Source organism: Xenopus tropicalis, chromosome 3 (genome assembly GCF_000004195.4).
Source record: "Xenopus tropicalis strain Nigerian chromosome 3, UCB_Xtro_10.0, whole genome shotgun sequence".
Lineage (NCBI taxonomy): Eukaryota > Metazoa > Chordata > Amphibia > Anura > Pipidae > Xenopus > Xenopus tropicalis.
Window position 1 is genome coordinate 84,711,785 of NC_030679.2, and position 20,032 is coordinate 84,731,816.

The following is a 20,032-nucleotide window of genomic DNA, read 5'->3' on the forward strand; positions in this document are numbered from 1 at the left end:
ATGCTTTTTGAGGCTGCAATTTTATAGCTATATTTTATGACATTTGTTGCTATTCAGGCCTCTCCATATTCATATTTAAATCTCTACCACTGCTTGGTTGCTAGAGTAATTTGGTCCCTGGAAAGCCATTGAACAAAAAGCTAAATAATTCAAAAACCACACATAATACAAAATGTTAGAATATTTTAAAGGTTCAGACTAGGAATGCACCAAATCCACTATTTTGGGCCAATATTCCAGCAAACCTCAAATACTTTGTAAAAGATTTGGCTGAATACCGAACCCAAATCCTAATTCACATCTGCAAATCAGGACAAGCAAGGGTCAGAGAGAACTGCACACCCGGCAAAAAATGTTCAACTTCCATGTTTATGTGACAAAAAGTCACATGATTCTAAGGATTTGGATTCAGTTCGGCCAGAGGCATGGATTCGGTGCATCCCTAGTTCAGACACTACTAGTCATCATATGCAATTTCTGAACAAATATCCAAACCTGAAGTCAATCCTGCCATGGCACATTCAGTGCAACATTTTACATTAGCTGAACATGTGGTAACAAAAAGAGAATTGCCATGCTAATAGGTGTACATTGCACTAAATTCCATTCTTTACAGCTTTTCCCAGTTTGTCTTTACATATTGTGAAAGGTTTATTCTTCCCCAAATCTCTACCCTCTACCCAGCACTTTATTAGCTCTAAGGGCAGTGGCACGCGGGGAGATTAGTCACCCGCAACAAACCTTCGTTGTTGTGGGTAACTAATTTCCCCGCAATGCCATCCCACCGGCTAGAATGTAAATCACCGGTGGGATGGCATACGTGTTGCTGCAATGTCCCGAAGTCGCCCCGAAGTTGTCTTGAGAGGAAACTTCGGGACATTAAAGCGACGTGCATGTCATCCTACCGGCAATTTACACTTCGGGGGGATGGCATTGCGGGGAGAGTTGTCGCGGGGCAACTAATCTCTCACTGCCCTTAAAAGATATTTGTAATATTAGTTGGATCGTTACAGTAGGATACTACTTTTTAGTTTCCACAGTAGTCACAAGACTATAAATGTCTAGAATCATCTGGACACCTCAGTGCAACATCTCATTCTGAAAGTTGGTCCCCTCCTTTGTGCTATAACGGCCTCTAACCTGGGAAGACTTTTTACTAAATGCTATACATTGTTGGTTTTATTTGCTTCCATTCAGACACAAGAGCATTAGTGAGTTTGTGGAGGGCAACCCTTTTGAAATAAAAAAAATAACAAAAGTGGTATAAAGGTGATGCCTTTATTGGCTAACCATAGCAAGAACATTTTAGTTACTTTTTCAAGCCAATTACAATGAAGCTGTGATATATATATATATATATATATATATATATATAGATATATACACACACACACACACACAATATTCAGCTCATAAATCAAATAACCAGAGAAATGGAATATCCATCTCTGTGCAAGGTGTTAAAGTCATATATAAGGGAACCTCAAAGGGACAAACAGATAAGGTACAAGATAACGTAGATCAAAATGGCTGAATATAAATTAGGGTAAGTTACTGAAGTGTGAAGTAAAAGGAATTCCATGTGATCAATTGTCCCAGTGTCTGCACAGATATTTGTATTTCTGGCTTGTTGCAGGCAGTTCTTAATCTGCATAATTTGATATAAATCCAAGGCCCAGGTTCAGTCCCTTCTCTAGAGAGTTGAACGTTTTCATTAATTTGTACTCCATACCTTTCTTTCATTCTTTGTTTTAAAGTTTCCCTTAAGGACCAAGATTCTTAAGTCATTTGTGGAGTGGTGAGGGCTGTTTAAATGCTCTCCTACTGGTGTGATCAGTTTTTTATTTGTTATAGAAAAGCAGTGGTGTGTATTTATCTCTCAGGCTTTGACCTTATGTACAGTCCTCCTGTCGGGTATCTAGTGCACTGTTTTTAAGTACACTGGAATCTGTATTTTGTCTGAATTACAGATGTGTGGGCAGGTTTTAAATTGTTTTTTTGCCACATGGATATGTTTCATTTTTGTTGGGTTGTATTAAGGCACTTCTTGTTATTAGTCTTTTTAGGTTTGGGGCTGCCTGAATGCTAGAAGTGGTGGGTCTGGAAACATGCTTTGAAGCCACTCATCCTTATGAATGTAATATACCACTTTTGTTATTTTTTATTTCAAAAGGGTTGCCCCATAACATTTTGACTGGCTAGCACAGTACATCAACTTTTCCCGAGTTTGTGCACCGATGTTGTGTAGTCAGGCCTGGCTTAGCTGAAGTTTCTATCAGGTGCTCATTTGGGTTTAGGTTAGGATCTGTACAGGCCAGTCAAGTTCTTCCCTTTCCATCTCTGCAAATGGTTATGGTCTTCACTGTGCATAGGGGCATGCTTTTGTACATCAGGATTTTTCTTTAAAAACATTAATACCCCAAAAATGACCTATTCTGTACAGTGATACCATACATAGAGCAGATGTCTCTCCTAAGCACCAATCTGTAAGAAAATTGAAGTTTGCAGTGGTCCCAAAACAGACCCAATTTGATAGCACAAGTCAAAGAGAAAACAGCGTTCCAGACCACGTATTGATTTTTTTTATTGAAAAAATAAACAGCACAGATGCTTTCTTACCATTATTTCATTCTAACCTGCTGTTTGGGCTTTATGTTCAACAATGAAAACAAAAACCCATTACAGTGCTTTCTATACAAGGGAATACTGACTAATACTTTAAAGAACAGGCCATGCCATATAGTAGTATGTCTGATAGTATCATAGCAATAGTCATTCAAGAAGGCCCTTTATTTAAACGGACAGTATTAAGCATCACTAAAAGTCATGTGGTATTTAGTATTCATCCTCCTCATCTTCCCCACCTTCAGTTGACTCTCTTCCCACTTCCTCGTAATCTTTTTCAAGGGCAGCCATATCCTCTCTAGCCTCAGAGAACTCTCCTTCTTCCATACCTTCCCCAACATACCAGTGCACAAAGGCCCTTTTCGAATACATTAGATCAAACTTGTTGTCCAACCTGGCCCAAGCCTCTGCAATAGCTGTGGTGTTACTCAGCATACAAACAGCACGTTGGACTTTTGCCAAGTCCCCTCCCGGCACAACTGTAGGAGGCTGGTAGTTAATTCCCACCTTAAAGCCAGTTGGACACCAGTCAACAAACTGAATTGACCTCCTGGTCTTTATCGCAGCAATGGCTGCATTGACATCTTTGGGCACCACGTCACCTCTGTACAGGAGACAGCAAGCCATATATTTACCACGGCGAGGGTCACATTTCACCATCTGGTTGGAATATTCAAAACAAGCATTGGTTATTTCTGGCACAGATAGCTGCTCATGATAAGCTTTCTCCGCTGAAATAATGGGTGAATAGGTCACCAACGGGAAATGGATTCGAGGATAAGGCACCAAGTTTGTTTGGAACTCTGTTAGATCAACATTCAGTGCTCCATCAAATCTCAGCGAGGCTGTGATGGAAGAAACTATTTGAGCTATTAATCTGTTTAAATTGGTATAAGAAGGACGTTCAATATCCAAATTGCGGTTGCAGATATCATATATAGCTTCATTGTCCACCATGAAGGCACAGTCCGAATGTTCCAGAGTTGTGTGGGTTGTCAGGATAGAATTGTAAGGTTCTACCACTGCAGTGGATATTCTAGGGGCAGGATAAACGGAGAATTCAAGCTTCGATTTCTTTCCATAATCAACAGAAAGACGTTCCATTAATAAGGAAGTAAAACCAGAACCTGTACCTCCTCCAAAACTGTGAAAAACAAGAAATCCTTGGAGGCCAGAACACTGGTCAGCCTGTAAAACAAACATTTCTGTTAATAAAAAGTACCAGTTTGTACCTGAAGAGAGATTTGTTAATCTGAGGGGGATAATCCAAAATTGCAATTATGTTTCTAAGATTCTGTAGTGCTGTACAATAGAAGGGTGTATACAAAAACAAAATTACATACATAAATGTAAAGCGGGCAATTTTCAAAATGTTGTATGTATTTTATCATATAGGACAGTGATCGCCAACCAGTGGTATGTGAGCAACATGTTACTCCCCAACCCTTTGGATGTTGCTCCCAGTGGCAGGTATTTATGTTTAAATTCCTGGATCAGAGGCAAGTTTTGGTTGCATAAAAAACAGTTGTACTGCCAAACAGAGCCTCATTTAGGCTGCCAGTCCACAAATAGCCAATCGCAGCCATTATCTGGCACCCTCATGAACATTTTTCATGCTTGTGTTCCTCAAGTCTTTTAACATTTGAGTGTGGCTCATGGGTATAAAAGGTTGGGGATCCCGGATATAGGACAAGGGTGAAATAAACAGCCTAGAACGGTTTTGTTCTACCAAAAGCAAAAAAGTCAGTTCTGTTTTTTTTCCCCCCACAGGTCATATAAAGCCTTCACTTTCTACCCAAATGGCATCATTTAGGAGCAGACAGATAGAGAAGAGTTTCTATGGGAACCAGCAATGCCATCTCTTAATTGGCTGCTAGACTGGAGGGTGTGCAAGGTAAGCTAAGCTAAGAACTGAGCATGCCCAGTAGCCAACAGCCAAAGTAAATTCCTGAGGGAGGAAGTTGGTTGGAGGAGGAGAATGGAATTTAAATGATTATGGGATGCTACAGCCTTACTATTAAGACTTTGAACAACAATTAAGAGAGTTCAAAGATGCTATTCACTGATTACATTTTTGGGTTGGGGTTTACAGGTCTTTTAAAGGGCCACATAACTTATTTAAATTCTCAATTTTTTTTACTACATAATGGTAATGGTATTACAAGCTAAACTTTGCAGTTTCAACCTTAGAGGCCCTCTTTGTTGTGTTATAATTCCTAATACAGGGCTTTGGTTTGGTCTGACATAACAGGTGGGATGATCTTTAGTAATCAGGGGAATTAGTAAATTGGACCATATACTGTACAGACTGAGAAGACACTGTTTAGAGATGAAGAATGAAACTATACAGCACAGTTCTGAAGATAGGATTTACCTGCGCTCAGAATCTTTGGCATTTGATCACTTAACATTTTCATAATATTGGCAGCAATTTGCTTATACTCCTATCAGAGCCCAAACCATAGCATCAGCAATTCATAATTTACTTGCCATTTTTCGTACACGATCAAGCACAGAATCTATTAATTCTTTCCCAATTGTATAGTGACCACGTGCATAGTTATTGGCTGCATCTTCCTTCCCTGTAATTAGTTGTTCCGGATGGAATAATGAACGATAGGGACCAGTTCGGACCTCATCTGTATCAAGAGAACAGAATTAAAGCTGTTACAAGAACTTGTGTTATTATTCATGGTTGGGTGCATTATAGGGACTGGAAAATGAATATGAAGCATAACTGTCAATTACATTAAAGAACTCGCACCAATTTGTTTTGCATAATGAAAACATTTTAATTATAAGCAGCTTTCTATTAAATTTTTTGAAAAGTGTTTTATACATATTTATAAATATTGCCGACACCAGCAGTTCTCTTTCTATTCTCTGCATTGCTGGTTTCTACTCAAAATGTAGGACATTGGGGGAATGCAAGGCATTGTAAGGAGTTTGAGTCTTTCCAGAAGAAAGCTGGTTTCTGCTACATTGTTTCAAGAGTCAAAACCAGCAGTGCAAGGGACAAACAAATACTGCCTTCAACTGCAAATGTATTTACAAATACTGCCTTCAACTGCAAATGTATTTACAAATAACACAAACTATTGAAACAAAATCAATGAAGAACAAAAATGTATATCCTAATAAGCTACCTAAGAGCACATTCACATCAATAAATGTCCTGCATCTGTTACTTTGAGCCATCACCATTTTGTGACATACTGTGCATCACTTATGGATCACCTGACAGGAAATAATGCAGCTCTATCTGTAACAGGAAGCAGTAGTGCAAGAGGAAAAAAAAAAAAACATACCCCTTCATTGGCTGATGTAACCCACATGTATGCTAGGTTTGTGTGCAAGCACAGTGCCTCATATATACCATTGGGACAAAACTTAAGTACTTTAAATGACAGTTTCAATACTGGATTATTGGTACATACTAAAAGGTAAAAATCACAATGTTAGGTACCCTCCAGTTATTATATTATCTTACCCTGGGCTGGTGTAGTTTTCTGCTAACAGGAGCAGCAGCCCAGGGTTATCTGGTGTGAGCATCACAAAGCAGCCATTTTCTTTTACTTCTTTCTTCTGTGCCCCAAGCCAGCAAAGTATAGTGAAAAAGCCAGCTTTTTGCTCAAAGTTCAATTTTCACTTTCCTGTGCATGCTCACACACTGAGAAGAAGAATGCTCTATGGTGATCACACAGATGACAAACATAAAGACAAGACAAAATGACAACTAGAAGTCAACTTAAAAGTGATCTACCCCTTAAAACTGGTGCAGTGTTTTCTGCTGGTGAGCATAATAAGGGCTACAAAAAACTTTAAAAGCTGAATAAAATGTTTGATACCATACCAATAACGGTTTGCTCCAAGTCAACAAAAACAGCTCTGGGTACATGTTTTCCTGACCCAGTTTCACTGAAGAAAGTCCCAAAGGAAGAATCCACCATCGTAGCAGATTTTTCACTCGGCATAATGCCATCTGGCTGAAGTCCATGTTCTAAGCAATAAAGCTCCCAGCAGGCATTGCCCATCTGAACACCTGCTTGGCCAACGTGGACAGATATGCATTCTCTCTGGAAGGGTTAGGGATAAAAAGTAGCTTTAAGTTTGTTTCAGTCAAGAATAGCCCATTTAAGAGCATACTAAAAGTCAACTTAAAGGCAGCCTACCCCCCCAAGTTTGCAAGGAGAAAAGTTTAAAGATAGACAGGGACATCAATGAATGAGCTCTAGATCGCTTTACTATATTTTCAAAAAGGAAAGGATTACTTACAGGGGAGTACCAGTAATTCTAATCACTTACTAGGCCAGATATTCAGCTGAGGTGCGGATTAAAATCTTCCATTCAAAACTCAAGTAAGCAAATAACCAATAAAAAAAAATAAAACAAAGATAATAGGTTTTACAAGCTGTAAGCTCCTGTGCAGCACTTGACTCCTAATTAAAGCCCCGCAAATGTTTCTTTATCCCTTTCCATTACCTTTCTGGATTTATAAAACGCAAGTAAAATAAATTATGAGTAATGGGCATCATAAAGTCCAGCTGTTATGTACTTAATAGTAGCAAAACATGATGTTCCCAAGGATGTGTAAAATGTAGGAAAACGGATAGCTTTCTTGCCACTAACCTACAAGCAAACTATGGGTTAATGATACTTCCAGCAAGAATACAACCATTTAAGGAAAAATTGATGTTAGTAGCCTGAAAACCAGGAGGTATTACAAGATTTAATTCTTTACATTAAGTGCTCCAATATGATGGCAAACTGAATCTTTTGCAGACAGACAGTAACTAAACAAAAGAAGAGCACATGGAGTTCACAGAGGATTATTCTAACAGGAAGGGCCTTACAGACTAACATAGACAATACTGGCTGGCTAGTATAAGAAAATTATAAAAGTAGTTTAAAAAAAAAAAAAAAGCTTAATGTTTCATATCAGTTATAATAGAAGTTATAGTGGGAACACAGGCACAAATTACTGATGTACCACCACAACACAGTTCAACTTTAAAGCACCAGTTATCTAGCACCATGCCATATTTCTTTCTAAATCACCATTGCATACGATAAAATACATAACGAAGGTCACATCTACATTGCTGCAATGTGTACTAAAAACATAACATTTGTAAAGATTTTGTTTCTTACCATGATTACTCTAGGACTCAAAGCAAATTGTTTTTAAACAACCCTTCCAGCCTCCTGCCTCCTGCCTCCTTTCAAACCACTGCTTAATACAAATCTCAGTGGAAGGCACCACCCATGTCACATGATTTATAAATTAGGTAATCCAAGCTCACCTGAGAGAGGGACTCTCACAAGCAGCATTTAAACCGTGAATGGGGATTCCCCATGCCCCACTAGAATGGCTGTTTGTGGATATCAGCATCACAGCAGAACAGGTGAATCTGTCAGAATTACCCATCCAATTACTGATCACCTTGTACTGCTATGTGAACATCCACAAAACCTACATTACTAGCAAGGGTTAAGGACAGACCGGATAAGCTGCTTGTAGCAAGTTAAAAATAGATTTCATTGTTTTCTAGGAGGCAAGCCACACTATAAATTGTAGCCCTGCATACTGTTTATAAATCAAAGAATAGAATCTATTTTGACCTGCTGCAAGTAGCCATCTGCCTGGTGTAGCTCTAAAAGCAAACATTGCTTGAATAGGATGACACTTAGGGGCACATTTACTAATCCACGAACGTCCAAAAAGTGTCCGAATGCGTTTTTTTTATTATGATCGGTATTTTATGACTTTTTCGCGAATTGTGGCGAATTTTTCAAGCGCTCATCACAAAAGTCGTAATGGCTATGAAAAAGTCGCGACAATTCACGAAAGTCATAATGGCTATGAAAATGTCGCGACAATTCACGAAAGTCATAATGGCTATGAAAAAGTCGCGACAATTCACGAAAGTCGTAATGGCTATGAAAATGTTGTGACAATTCACGAAAGTCATAACGGCTACGAAAAAGTCACGATGGTGATGAAAAAAATCGCAAAAAATACGAAAAAGTCGCAAAATGTTCGTTTCCAATACGATTTTTTCCCATTCGGATTCATGGATTAGTAAATCAGCCCCTTAAACTACAAAATTTTAAATATTATGCATATAAGATACAGCGACTACAATAAATTCATAAGGGCTCTGCTGTGCATGTATAACCTCAGACATTATATTTTTTTCACCCCAGAAAAAAATAAAGCATGTAATGTGAAGGAAAAAATTTCCAAAAGCAGGTATTAGGTGTAAATATGGAGGGGGAAGGTTTGATGGGATTATGAACATAGTGGTCTTTGGAGACCAAATTGTACACTGTAGCCCATTGTCCTATAGCTACCTAACCACTTGAGAAAAATACCTGTTTTATATCTCACAAATAACTTGACATTTATATTGCGTAATACAAAGTACTTTTATCAGCTGAATACACAACATGTGCAGTAGCCAGTACATGAGCTATCTGATTTATGTCTCATAGTAAGAATAAGGAGAACACAGAAAGAAACGCAGTCCTGTATTTTCTATTAGGCTATACTCATTGTGGCACTTGTCTGCGCCACAATGAGTACAGCCTAAGAGGACGTACAGGATGGTGTCTTTTCCTGCGCTGACAAGAAGGGGCTGCATTTAGTTCTGCATTGCCTTGTGGTGTAATGCATGAAATCTGCACTGCAAAGGAACGCAGCACCACACGCCCATGTGTAAGAGCAACCAATTTGGAGACAAACTGAAGCAAAATATTTGTATGCTAAAAAATCATGACATGACAAATTAACAATCTTCTGAAGCCCATTTTTTTTAAATAATTTGCTCTTCTCCAAAATGTTTTGTATAGAGAAATTTGGTACACCAATGTTCTGAAATGACAGTTGAACTCCAAAGTGTACAGAACTACTGTATTCATGAAATGAATAAAGGCATTTGTGCTTTTGATGATCTTTAACTCCAATATTTCTTACTTGAGTATCAGTTTTCTTTACTTTTAGCAATTTTTCTGTGTTGGTACTAATATACAAATATGGATTACAAGTTAAAAGGGAGCAGAACTGTGATTCTTTTAATTATGATTACAGTTTTTACATTCATTTTTTATTTGGCACCCTTCTGAGTTTCGTTGCTTTGGTCACTGTTAATGGAGACTGAATACACGTGATCTCTATCCCAGAAAAACACTATCCAGAAAGCTCCAAATTACAAAATGCCCATTTCCTATAGAGTCCATGTAAAGCATTTAATTTATAATTTTCTTTTCCTCTGTAATAATAAAACAGTGTCTTGTACTTGCTAGTAATTAAGATGCATGAATTCTTATTGGAGGCAAAACAATCCTATTTTGGTTTTTTATTTATGCTTGCTCTTTTATTTTCGGCCATGTTTGTTATAGTTTAAAGAAATGTGTTCTCAATGGTATATGGTATTTGGGATTTAGGTGGCTTTGACTTTAAGAGGCAGTACCTTCTTTATTACCACAGCTGGGATTGTTTAATTTGCTAAACTGAAAGCTGAGGCAGAGCTGAACTCCCCTCTCTCCTGTGTGTTTGCACTTGGCTCATCACAGCTCAGACATGGTGAGTTAACAACACTGCCTTATGGCTTGAGAGAATATAGCAGTTTAAGCTAAATCCTTTCTGTACATTTTGTTTAATGTGTGGAATTTTGCAGTAAGGTGGGGTGGGTGTTTTGACTTGGATTCAGAGGGCCCTATAAGAAATGTTTGGTTGATTTGTTTTACTTCTTTCTTCTGCCTGTTCCAGGTCTGTATTACTTATCATGATTCTCAGACCTGCATTTATTTTTATTTCAATCTATCAATGAATCTATTGCCTGATTGCTAGGTTAAGTTTGAACCTAGCAACTAAGTAGTAGCTATGCAGCCCACCTGCAATGTCATTGCATCTCTGCTGTACTCTTTCTGCATTAAAGTAAGCTACAAACACACTGACTTACTGACTCTGATGCTTCTGAACCCCTAGTCTTAGGTTTTAATAAGCCTCAGGGATAAGGATGACACACTTTGCAATATTGCTGACTTATGTTCACGGGAGCTACAGTTTTGTGAGAGGAGCTAGATGATTAAAGTGTCTAGTTGGGGTCATAACTGGGAACAGAATGAGCTAGGCCATCAGGAAGACTCAAGCAAAAAGCAATGTAATAAAGCAGTTTTACTGACCACCAATAAGAGAGAACCATGTTTATTGGTGGTAAAGTAAAGTTACTAAATCACTTAAAAATCCAGCTAGGAGGGCTGCTCTGACTGCTATTTAATGCAGCCCTGCAATATGCATTTAGTTGCTGAAATTTAAACCAGTTGCAAGTAGAACAATTATAATAAACATTCACTTATTCCCATGGGCTACTGCCCAGGTGCAATTAGCTCAGTATTAGTAAGGCTTATGCCACACGTAGTGTGTTCTCACCAAGCCGAAAAACACATGCCGAAAATACGTCCCTATGCTTGAAAAAGCTTGTGCTTGCACCGGGAAGCATTGAATACGCTCAGGTGCAGGCACATGTAACCAATATCCACGGAAAATGCAAAGTCTTGTGTTTTTTGGCAGATATTTGCTACATGTGCCTGCAATCGAGCGTATTCAGTAAACTTAGAAGTTTAAGTTACTATTACCCTTCCACATTCACAGGCAGCTCTGTTGTTACATTTGGGACCTTGTAGCAGTAACTTAAGTTGGAAAAAAAAGACACCTTTATACTTAATTTACATTATTATTAAGTGGCCCATCTGGTTAATATATTATCTAATTAAAATCGGATAATTAATATTAAGGTAGTTAAGTGTGAAAACAAAATGGTATATAAGGTAGTAAAATAAGCTACAATAGACGGAAGGTATTTTCAGCAAAAGCTATACTGCATTTATTTTGTTCATGGGGGAAAAAAAATGTATTGAGGTGTATACTGCCCATTTATTTACTCTTTTTGTTCTAATCTGTCTCTTCTTATGCAATCTTCTTTCCCTTCCATTTTCCCTTTTATATCCCAAATCTTTTTTTCCCTTAACGTACATGGTTTTATCTACCCATTATTTGTCTCCCACACTTCTCGTCTTGCTTTTCTTTCTCAACCCTTGTATCCTCACCATTTTACTGTTCCCACAATTGCCATATTCTCCTTTTTATCTTTACTCCATGGTTCTTCACATTTCTCTACTGTCACTTCTAACTGCTGCCATTTTCATCTCAATCCCCTCCCTTCATATAATGAACATAATGTTCAATGAACATCTGTGTTTTCCCACTGGCGATTTACATTTTCGCCGGTTGGAAATAATTCAGCGGAGATTAACTAATCTGTGTGTCAGGGCCCTAAATGTGCCAAATGCTCCGTTATCTGACCGATTCATATAATGTTGCTCACTATAATACCTGTTATCCAGAAAGTCCCAAATTGCGGAAAGGCCATGTCCCATAGACTCCATTATAAGCAAATAATTTTAATTTTTAAAAATGATTTCCTTTTTCTCTGTAATAATAAAACAGTACATTGTACTTGATACCAACTAAAGTATAATTAATCCTTATTGGAGGCAAAACAAGCCTATTGGGTTTATTCAATATTTAAATGATATTTAGTAGACCTAGGTTATGGAGATCCAAATTACAGAAAGATCCCTTATCTGGAAAACCCCAGGTCCTGAGCATTTTGGATAACAGGTCCCATACTGTTACTATATTTTATTAAAGGTATTTACCTTTTTATTTAATAGAGGGAGTGCATCTCTATACATATTGGCCAAGCAGGCGTGCAGATGGGCAATGCCTGCTGGGAGCTGTATTGTCTAGAGCATGGAATCCAGCAGGATGGCATTATACCAGATGAAAAGACTGCTGCGACTGACTCATCGTTTGGGACATTCTTCAGTGAAACTGGTTCTGGAAAACATGTGCCTCGAGCTGTGTTTGTTGATCTAGAGCAAACCGTTATTGGTAATAGTTTGTCTATTTTCCGAGTTTTAGTATTAAATTAAAACCACAGTACACTGTTAGCTTTTTTTTTTTTTTCTTTTGGAAAAGGGTAATTAAATCAATAATATAAAAAAAACTTCTGTTCTCTGAATGTAATCATACATTTTTAATATTGTACAGCAGATCAAGGAACGGATTTTGATTGCATCTTACGGAGGCCGAGGCCACCCTAGAGACTTTCTCCTGGAGCTAAATTCTGTGCATAAAGTTCGCAAAATCACCCACCGTAGGCTGTGGCTTAAAGGGGTAGTTCACCGTAAATTAAATTTTACTATGATGTAGATATTGATATTCTAAGACAATTTGCTGTTGGTTTTGTTTTTGTTTTTTGTGGGTGTGGGGTTTTTTGTTTTTTTTATCTAGCTTTTTATTCAGCAGATTTCCAGCTTCATATTTCAGCAGGTATGTGGCTGCTAAGGTCATGTACCCTAGCAACCAGGCAGTGGTTTGAATGAGAGACTGGAATATGAATAGGAGAGGGACTAAATGAAAAGATAAATAATAAGTAACAAAATTGCAGCCTCACAGCAATGTTTTTTTGCCTGCTGGGGTCACTGACCCACATTTGAAAGCTGGAAATAGGCAGAAGAGGAAGGCAAATAATTCAAAAACTATTAATAAAGCCAGTTGGAAAGTTGCTTGGAAAAGACCATTCTATAACATACTAAAAGTTAACTTAAAGGTGAACTACCCCTTTAATGAAAGGCTTCAGCTGAAGTACTTTTCGAGATAATTTAAATGTAGTGCTTTCCAACTACTTAAGTTTCTGAAGGAATGTAGAGAAACCTTCAGTGCAGGTCTATGGGCCAGCTTTGGAGTGAAACAGATAAATAAGCTCTGTGATAGCAATGGAACTGTTTATAGAGGATCTTTAAAACTCTGCTAGCACACCCTGGACACAGAGTAGGTGACTTAGTTGTCCAAGTGGGCCCACATAATTTGGAATAGCTCCTTATATTTATTTCTCCCTTCTTTAAAAGCAAACATCTTGTTGGCAGATATTTATAGATTTTGGTTTTGCAAGTTCTGAAAAGTGATTTTTCCACTTCTTCTTGATCCTGGGGGGGGATGGGGGGGTTATTAGTGTACATAGTGCTGCACATTAGAGCAAGAAAATAGAACAAATGGGTCAATAACTGATAAAAATAGTGGTTACATTAAAGTGTTATGTTAGTAAGAAGGAGGAAGGAGAGAGTCATTGCACTATAAGCGCCAGAACTGGGTGAAATGCTATGCAAGTGCCCCAAGAAATGGTCTTTGAATTTATGTTTTGATAAGAAAACTGTAGGAACTCTGGGATGGCATTCCAAATGTAGCAAGGCAGAACAGTTTAAGGTGGGTAATAATGGTAGAGGGGGTGCAAACAAGTTTTTGCTTTGGGAGGAGTAGAGGAGGAGGCTAAGAATGTATGGAGATATGAGAAGGGATGTAGTGAGGTGCAGAAGGATCACTGCATATAAAATGCTTTCAGTTTTTTTGAAGGCAGAACAGAGATTCAAAAAAAAAACACAAACAAATGAAACCGATCATTTGTAATTTTTGTGGGTATGAGCGTGTTTAACAATTTATTTTATCTGATAGGTGAGATCAGGACTGGGCACTACCGCTCACTTTTCCACCCAGAACAGCTTATTACTGGGAAAGAAGATGCCGCCAATAACTATGCCCGCGGCCATTACACCATTGGCAAAGAGATTGTTGACTCTGTATTGGACAGAGTCCGGAAAATGGTAAGTAGGCTATTGCTGGCTGAAATGGCCATTGTATTTCCCAACTGAAAAAGCCACACAATTCCAGATCTCGAAGGAATTATACCGTGAAAGCTGTTGGATTAAGCACACATTATATACATTATTTGCACTGAACTGCATAATTGTGTGAACATGCAGGGGGAAAGCATTTTTGCATGATTACCCTGGCTAGATACAGTTGATTTTATGGCTTTTCAATACAAAGTTATTTTTGGGTGGTTTGTTGCCCACAGGGAGAGCTATGTCACATGAGGGGACAAAGCACCCAACATAATAGGTTGACTTGGTAGGAAATACAGTATTACAATATTCTATGTAAAGTTTACAGTAGGTCATTACTACAGAGTCATCCCCCCCCCCCATATATTAAAATACTGTTGCATCTCTGTGTTGCTAAGTGATGTGAAAGGCAAGTTATTTACTTGTTTTTCAGGCTGATCAGTGTAGTGGACTTCAAGGATTTCTGATTTTCCATAGTTTTGGAGGCGGTACAGGCTCCGGTTTCACATCACTGTTAATGGAACGTCTTTCTGTTGACTATGGCAAGAAATCGAAGCTTGAATTCTCAGTCTATCCTGCTCCACAGATTTCTACTGCAGTAGTAGAACCTTACAATTCTATCCTGACAACCCACACAACTCTGGAACATTCTGACTGTGCCTTCATGGTGGACAATGAAGCTATATATGATATCTGCAACCGTAATCTAGACATAGAGCGTCCTACATATACAAACCTGAATAGGTTAATAGGGCAGATAGTTTCTTCCATCACAGCCTCACTGAGGTTTGATGGAGCACTGAATGTTGATCTAACAGAGTTCCAAACAAACTTGGTGCCTTATCCTCGAATCCATTTCCCGTTGGTGACTTATTCACCCATTATTTCAGCGGAGAAAGCTTATCATGAGCAGCTATCTGTGCCAGAAATAACCAATGCTTGTTTTGAATATTCCAACCAGATGGTGAAATGTGACCCTCGCCGTGGTAAATATATGGCTTGCTGTCTCCTGTACAGAGGTGACGTGGTGCCCAAAGATGTCAATGCAGCCATTGCTGCGATAAAAACCAGGAGGTCAATTCAGTTTGTTGACTGGTGTCCAACTGGCTTTAAGGTGGGAATTAACTACCAGCCTCCTACAGTTGTGCCGGGAGGGGACTTGGCAAAAGTCCAACGTGCTGTTTGTATGCTGAGTAACACCACAGCTATTGCAGAGGCTTGGGCCAGGTTGGACCATAAGTTTGACCTGATGTATTCTAAAAGGGCCTTTGTGCACTGGTATGTTGGGGAAGGTATGGAAGAAGGAGAGTTCTCTGAGGCTAGAGAGGATATGGCCGCCCTAGAAAAGGATTATGAAGAGGTGGGTACAGAGTCAGGTGACGGTGGAGATGAGGAAGAGGATGAATATTAAAATATCATTCTGTATATAATTCATTATAAAATCTTTTTCAAAATACTTGTTGAGGTACGTGCAAATTGTATTAAGAAATCTAAATAAACATTGTAATACCTTGGCTTTGTGTGGATTTTCTCCAATGAAATGCAGCATATGGTTTTGGTATAGAACACAATGTATCATATCTATGCACACATGTGCAGTGCTAGAATCCCATGGCATTGTCAATGACGCTCTAAATAAATCTAGGGATACTACTACCTCAACACATGCCATAAAGTTTGCACTTGCTGTTCCCAAAAAAGTCCATTAAAACTACCTCCCTATTTACCATATTTGTTACTGTTTACCTTCTACTGTTTTATTAATTTATAGACTGTTTCCCTCTCCATCAATGCCATTTTATTTGTGATCCCCCACCTCATGTATTATCTACTTTCTAATGTTTTCTCTATTCCAAGAACCCACTTTAGAAAATATTCAAAAGTAACAATAGCAGCCGCATTTGTTTTCTGGAGTCGGTATACATGGTTGGTATACATTGTTACTCACTGCTGTCAAAAAGGGTATATATTTACCCAGTGATAGTGGGCCCTGAAATGGGACCTATCCCCCAAAGCTGAGGTGAAATGCAGTTCCATAGAATGATGCTACTGCCACCATATTTTATTGCAGGTAAGGTATTTTTTTGTTAAACATTTAAACCGTTTCCCCTGGTCTCTTTCACCATAAAGGTTTCAGTTGTGGCTCTCCTTCCCATATACATGGCAGTGTTATTAAAAAAAAAAAAAGCTTTTTTTATGGTTAAGTGGTGCACTATTACTCATGCAATTTTGAGGGCTGCATTTTTTAGACATTGTTTGTATTAGTTTCTCTCATGTGCTCTTCCATCTTCTTATTCACAGCTTTTCTTTAGATTTTTAGTTTCACAGCCAAAAAACTGATCCCTCACTTGTAGGCCTGGAGACCAGTAGTAAGGCTTTTAAACAAGAGATTGCATAACGGTGAAAAACAAAGTGCCATACAATATTTAAAAATACATGGAAGAGTGCTTAATTGCTCATAATAAGTAATAAAACTTATTCACTTCTACTCCTATACATATAATCTATAGCAATATATTGGGGCCTATTTTGAACTTGCACAAAGTGCATGTGATTGCCAATGATAAATAGATCTACTACACAAATTATTGTTTTATTAGCTCCAAAGGGAGATAAATGCCAACATTTAATATTATGGGTAATGTAGTTAGTATAGTTACCATAAGTGACCCCAGGCATAACATTTTTCATTGATATTTAATATACTTTACAGTTGGTGTCCATGACCCCCCCCCCCCCCCCCCCCCCCTGCTGTAGAGTTCCCTGACTTGCATGCTTCAGCCTGTGAATAACTAGGTTTGGAGGCTCCAAGCCTAACTCTGTTAATATGCTCCCCCAACTCAAATCAGACTCGGTCTAGTTGCATAAATCTTAATTTCAGCAGCAAGGGATCTCTTAACAAATGCCTATGGCTCACCAAATTTAAAATAAGGTTTGGGTGCCATGCCCCAAGCCTTTCGCATGAACCGCCTCACTCCATCTCGGTCTAATCCACCGACAAGCTTAACATCAGTTCCATAATAGATATACAGGTCACTCACTGCTTTACTTTGGTGGCCTGGGTGCAGCGCCCCAGACCTTCAGCACAAGAGGAATATCACCAATAGAAAACAAATATTAACGTGCACTCATTGGACACCCAGGCAGCGGTGAAAATCAAACAGCTTTATTAATTTATCCTGACACGTTTCGTCTGAACACACACAGTCATATACCTACCTTTTTCCCCACATTTGTTAAGTAATTCTTGTTATACACACTGGCCGGCATTGGATGACAAGTGGTGCGGTGTACCTTTTATACTGAATGTTTATGTATTTATTTTTGAAACACCAGAACTTTCCCCTTTTGATTTGTGCAATTTGTGCTGAATGATTTTGATGTTTTATTCTTTATGATTTGTTCACCCCTGTCCATCACTCTACACGTCACACTCCTACATCATTGTTCTTTGTTTCCCACCAGTTTGTATTTAGGGTTGTGTCTGATTTGTAACTTTGAGAAAGGCTGGAGGTCCATCCGAAATGTCCGTCTTTGTTATAATCTGGAATAAAAAGTGTCTTCATTCTACATAAATCCTGTGTGGAGCGGCCCGTTTGTTAAAAAATAAAATAAATATAAATATATATACATATACATGCAAGCAATCAAGTTTGCAAGTAGGACCAGCACAGTCTTGATAAGTGTCAACAATTTGGTACTCATTAGGAACTTTATCAAGGATACCAAAGAGTGATTAACATGTGACTTTAATACACTCAGTGTATACAAGTGAAAAAAATCTCACCATATTCGTGTAAGTTGCATTCTAATTAATGTCCCAACAAAGTTCATTTAGTTATGTGTAATCCCTAATACAACAGTAAAAGCAATAAGTTGCAAATGGTGCCCTAAACCACTAGATGGCACTCACGTCTTCTTAAAATTACTATTTGGAATGGCTTATATTACTGTGTCAATGCTTCTAAAACATTGTAAACAATAGAAGTGTCAGTGTTTTTGAATAAGCTAAACTTTCACTTTGTAAAAACACTTTTTCATATCAGGCACATCTAAGATAGTTCATCCTGTAAAAATACAAATACAATAACTTACCGTTAAAGAATGGTAAGACTCAGACTGTAATTGTTCTTTTTCTGAGTCTCCACCTATTTGTTTTTTGATGGATAGACATGCATCTAAAACATAATGGATCATGATAGGCCTTTGTGCAATGCTTGACCACAGATTGTTGGACTATATCTTGATTACCCTCTGTAACTTTCTTTTGTATCTTTGGATCTAATGCTGTCCCTAAGGTCACAATATAATAGCAAATTTAATAAAAAGTTAATTAAATGCTTGGGTGGTGGCTTTTATGATGTAGAAATGGTTTTCTACCTGTCGACATTGCATACACACAGGTATGTTACTGCTGATGATGTTCTATATAGTTTAGAAAGTTTATTTTTTATGACTTATAATGCAACATTAAACTTACTGGGCTATCCTGCATGTTTAACTCACTCAGTTAATGACTGTTCAAGGTATGCTACTTTGCACTATTTTTCGTTTTGTACATTAAGTTGTTAATGAAAACACTACATGGTTTTAGATTTAGGGAATTGGTGGGCAGTTTTGTTTTGCTAGGCCTAAAAATGTCATGTACGCAATTCAGCTTTCATCCTTTAGGTTATATTACTGTACTGACATCTAGTGGTCAGTGTTGATAATTGAAACCATACAGTAGGCCTCTTATGTATAAATGCTCCATTACACATTACTAATAGAGTTATTTATCTGTTAACATTAACTGGAGCTAGTAACACTGCATTATACACTTCATCTTGAGGAATGCCTCAAAGACACTTTCATGTTTTACCTTACAATTTTTAAGAACAGTATTCCAATGATCTAATGATGTGCAGCACTTGCCTGTATGTGTATTTATTTACTGTATTGGAGACCCTTACCATGGTCCATCTTGCTCAGAGACATGTTACATATTGTATTCAGTTCCATGGGTGCCAGCATAAACTCTGTATGAAACTGTATATCATTATCAGCATATAAACCATTGACCAGGAAAGCATTGGTTTCCAGCAACCACACAGGGGTCACAAAAAAAAAAGGCTTTAAGGAAAGTTGTATTCAAACATAAAGCATCTCCATAAACTTAGAATAACTGTAACTTAGAATAAAGTATTTTTTTCTTTTAAACTTTGTGACCCCTGTGGAGATCCTTTATGCACCCCATGCTAAGGGTCTGGGGCTGGTGCATCTGGACCACCACTTCCACTTGGTGAGTGTCTTTTTACTATTGGTCATTTAGTGCCTTCAGTTTTGGTTAAGCATTGGTTTAAATCATTAACTCTTTAGTGTGTGTTAGATTTAAAAGGCCAGTTACCTTATATATACTTAAGATATAAATAGAACCCCTAAAGTTGGCTACTGGTAACAATCAATTTACATACATGCAAATACTATTTAATATCTTTTCCTCTTCATATGATTGCCATGGTAATTCATGTGGGTGATTCTGAGTACTTAGATCCCTACAAAGCCCTGAATTTCCAGATCTGCCATTGCCATAAAGCTGAGGGTGACTGAAGGCAGATGATGCACTGTTTTTTTCTCATTATAATATTTATATAATGATTTAGGTTCAGTTTGATATTAG

The 20,032-nt window shown here is 38.0% G+C and overlaps 2 protein-coding genes across 2 annotated transcripts; one reads left to right on the top strand and one right to left on the bottom strand.

Moving 5' to 3' along the window:
- Positions 1 to 2,559: 2,559 nt before the first annotated feature.
- tubal3.1 (tubulin alpha like 3, gene 1) lies at positions 2,560 to 7,852 on the bottom strand. Its single transcript, NM_213682.1, is given in 4 exon segments — positions 2,560 to 3,813; positions 5,116 to 5,264; positions 6,479 to 6,701; positions 7,777 to 7,852. Coding segments are annotated over 4 exon segments (1,353 nt in total). The 5' UTR covers positions 7,780 to 7,852; the 3' UTR covers positions 2,560 to 2,835.
- Positions 7,853 to 10,179: 2,327 nt separating this feature from the next.
- tubal3.2 (tubulin alpha like 3, gene 2) lies at positions 10,180 to 15,887 on the top strand. The gene is given in 4 exon segments (NM_001015841.1): positions 10,180 to 10,210; positions 12,364 to 12,583; positions 14,204 to 14,352; positions 14,807 to 15,887. Coding segments are annotated over 4 exon segments (1,350 nt in total). The 5' UTR covers positions 10,180 to 10,207; the 3' UTR covers positions 15,785 to 15,887.
- The last annotated feature ends 4,145 nt before the right edge of the window (positions 15,888 to 20,032 follow it).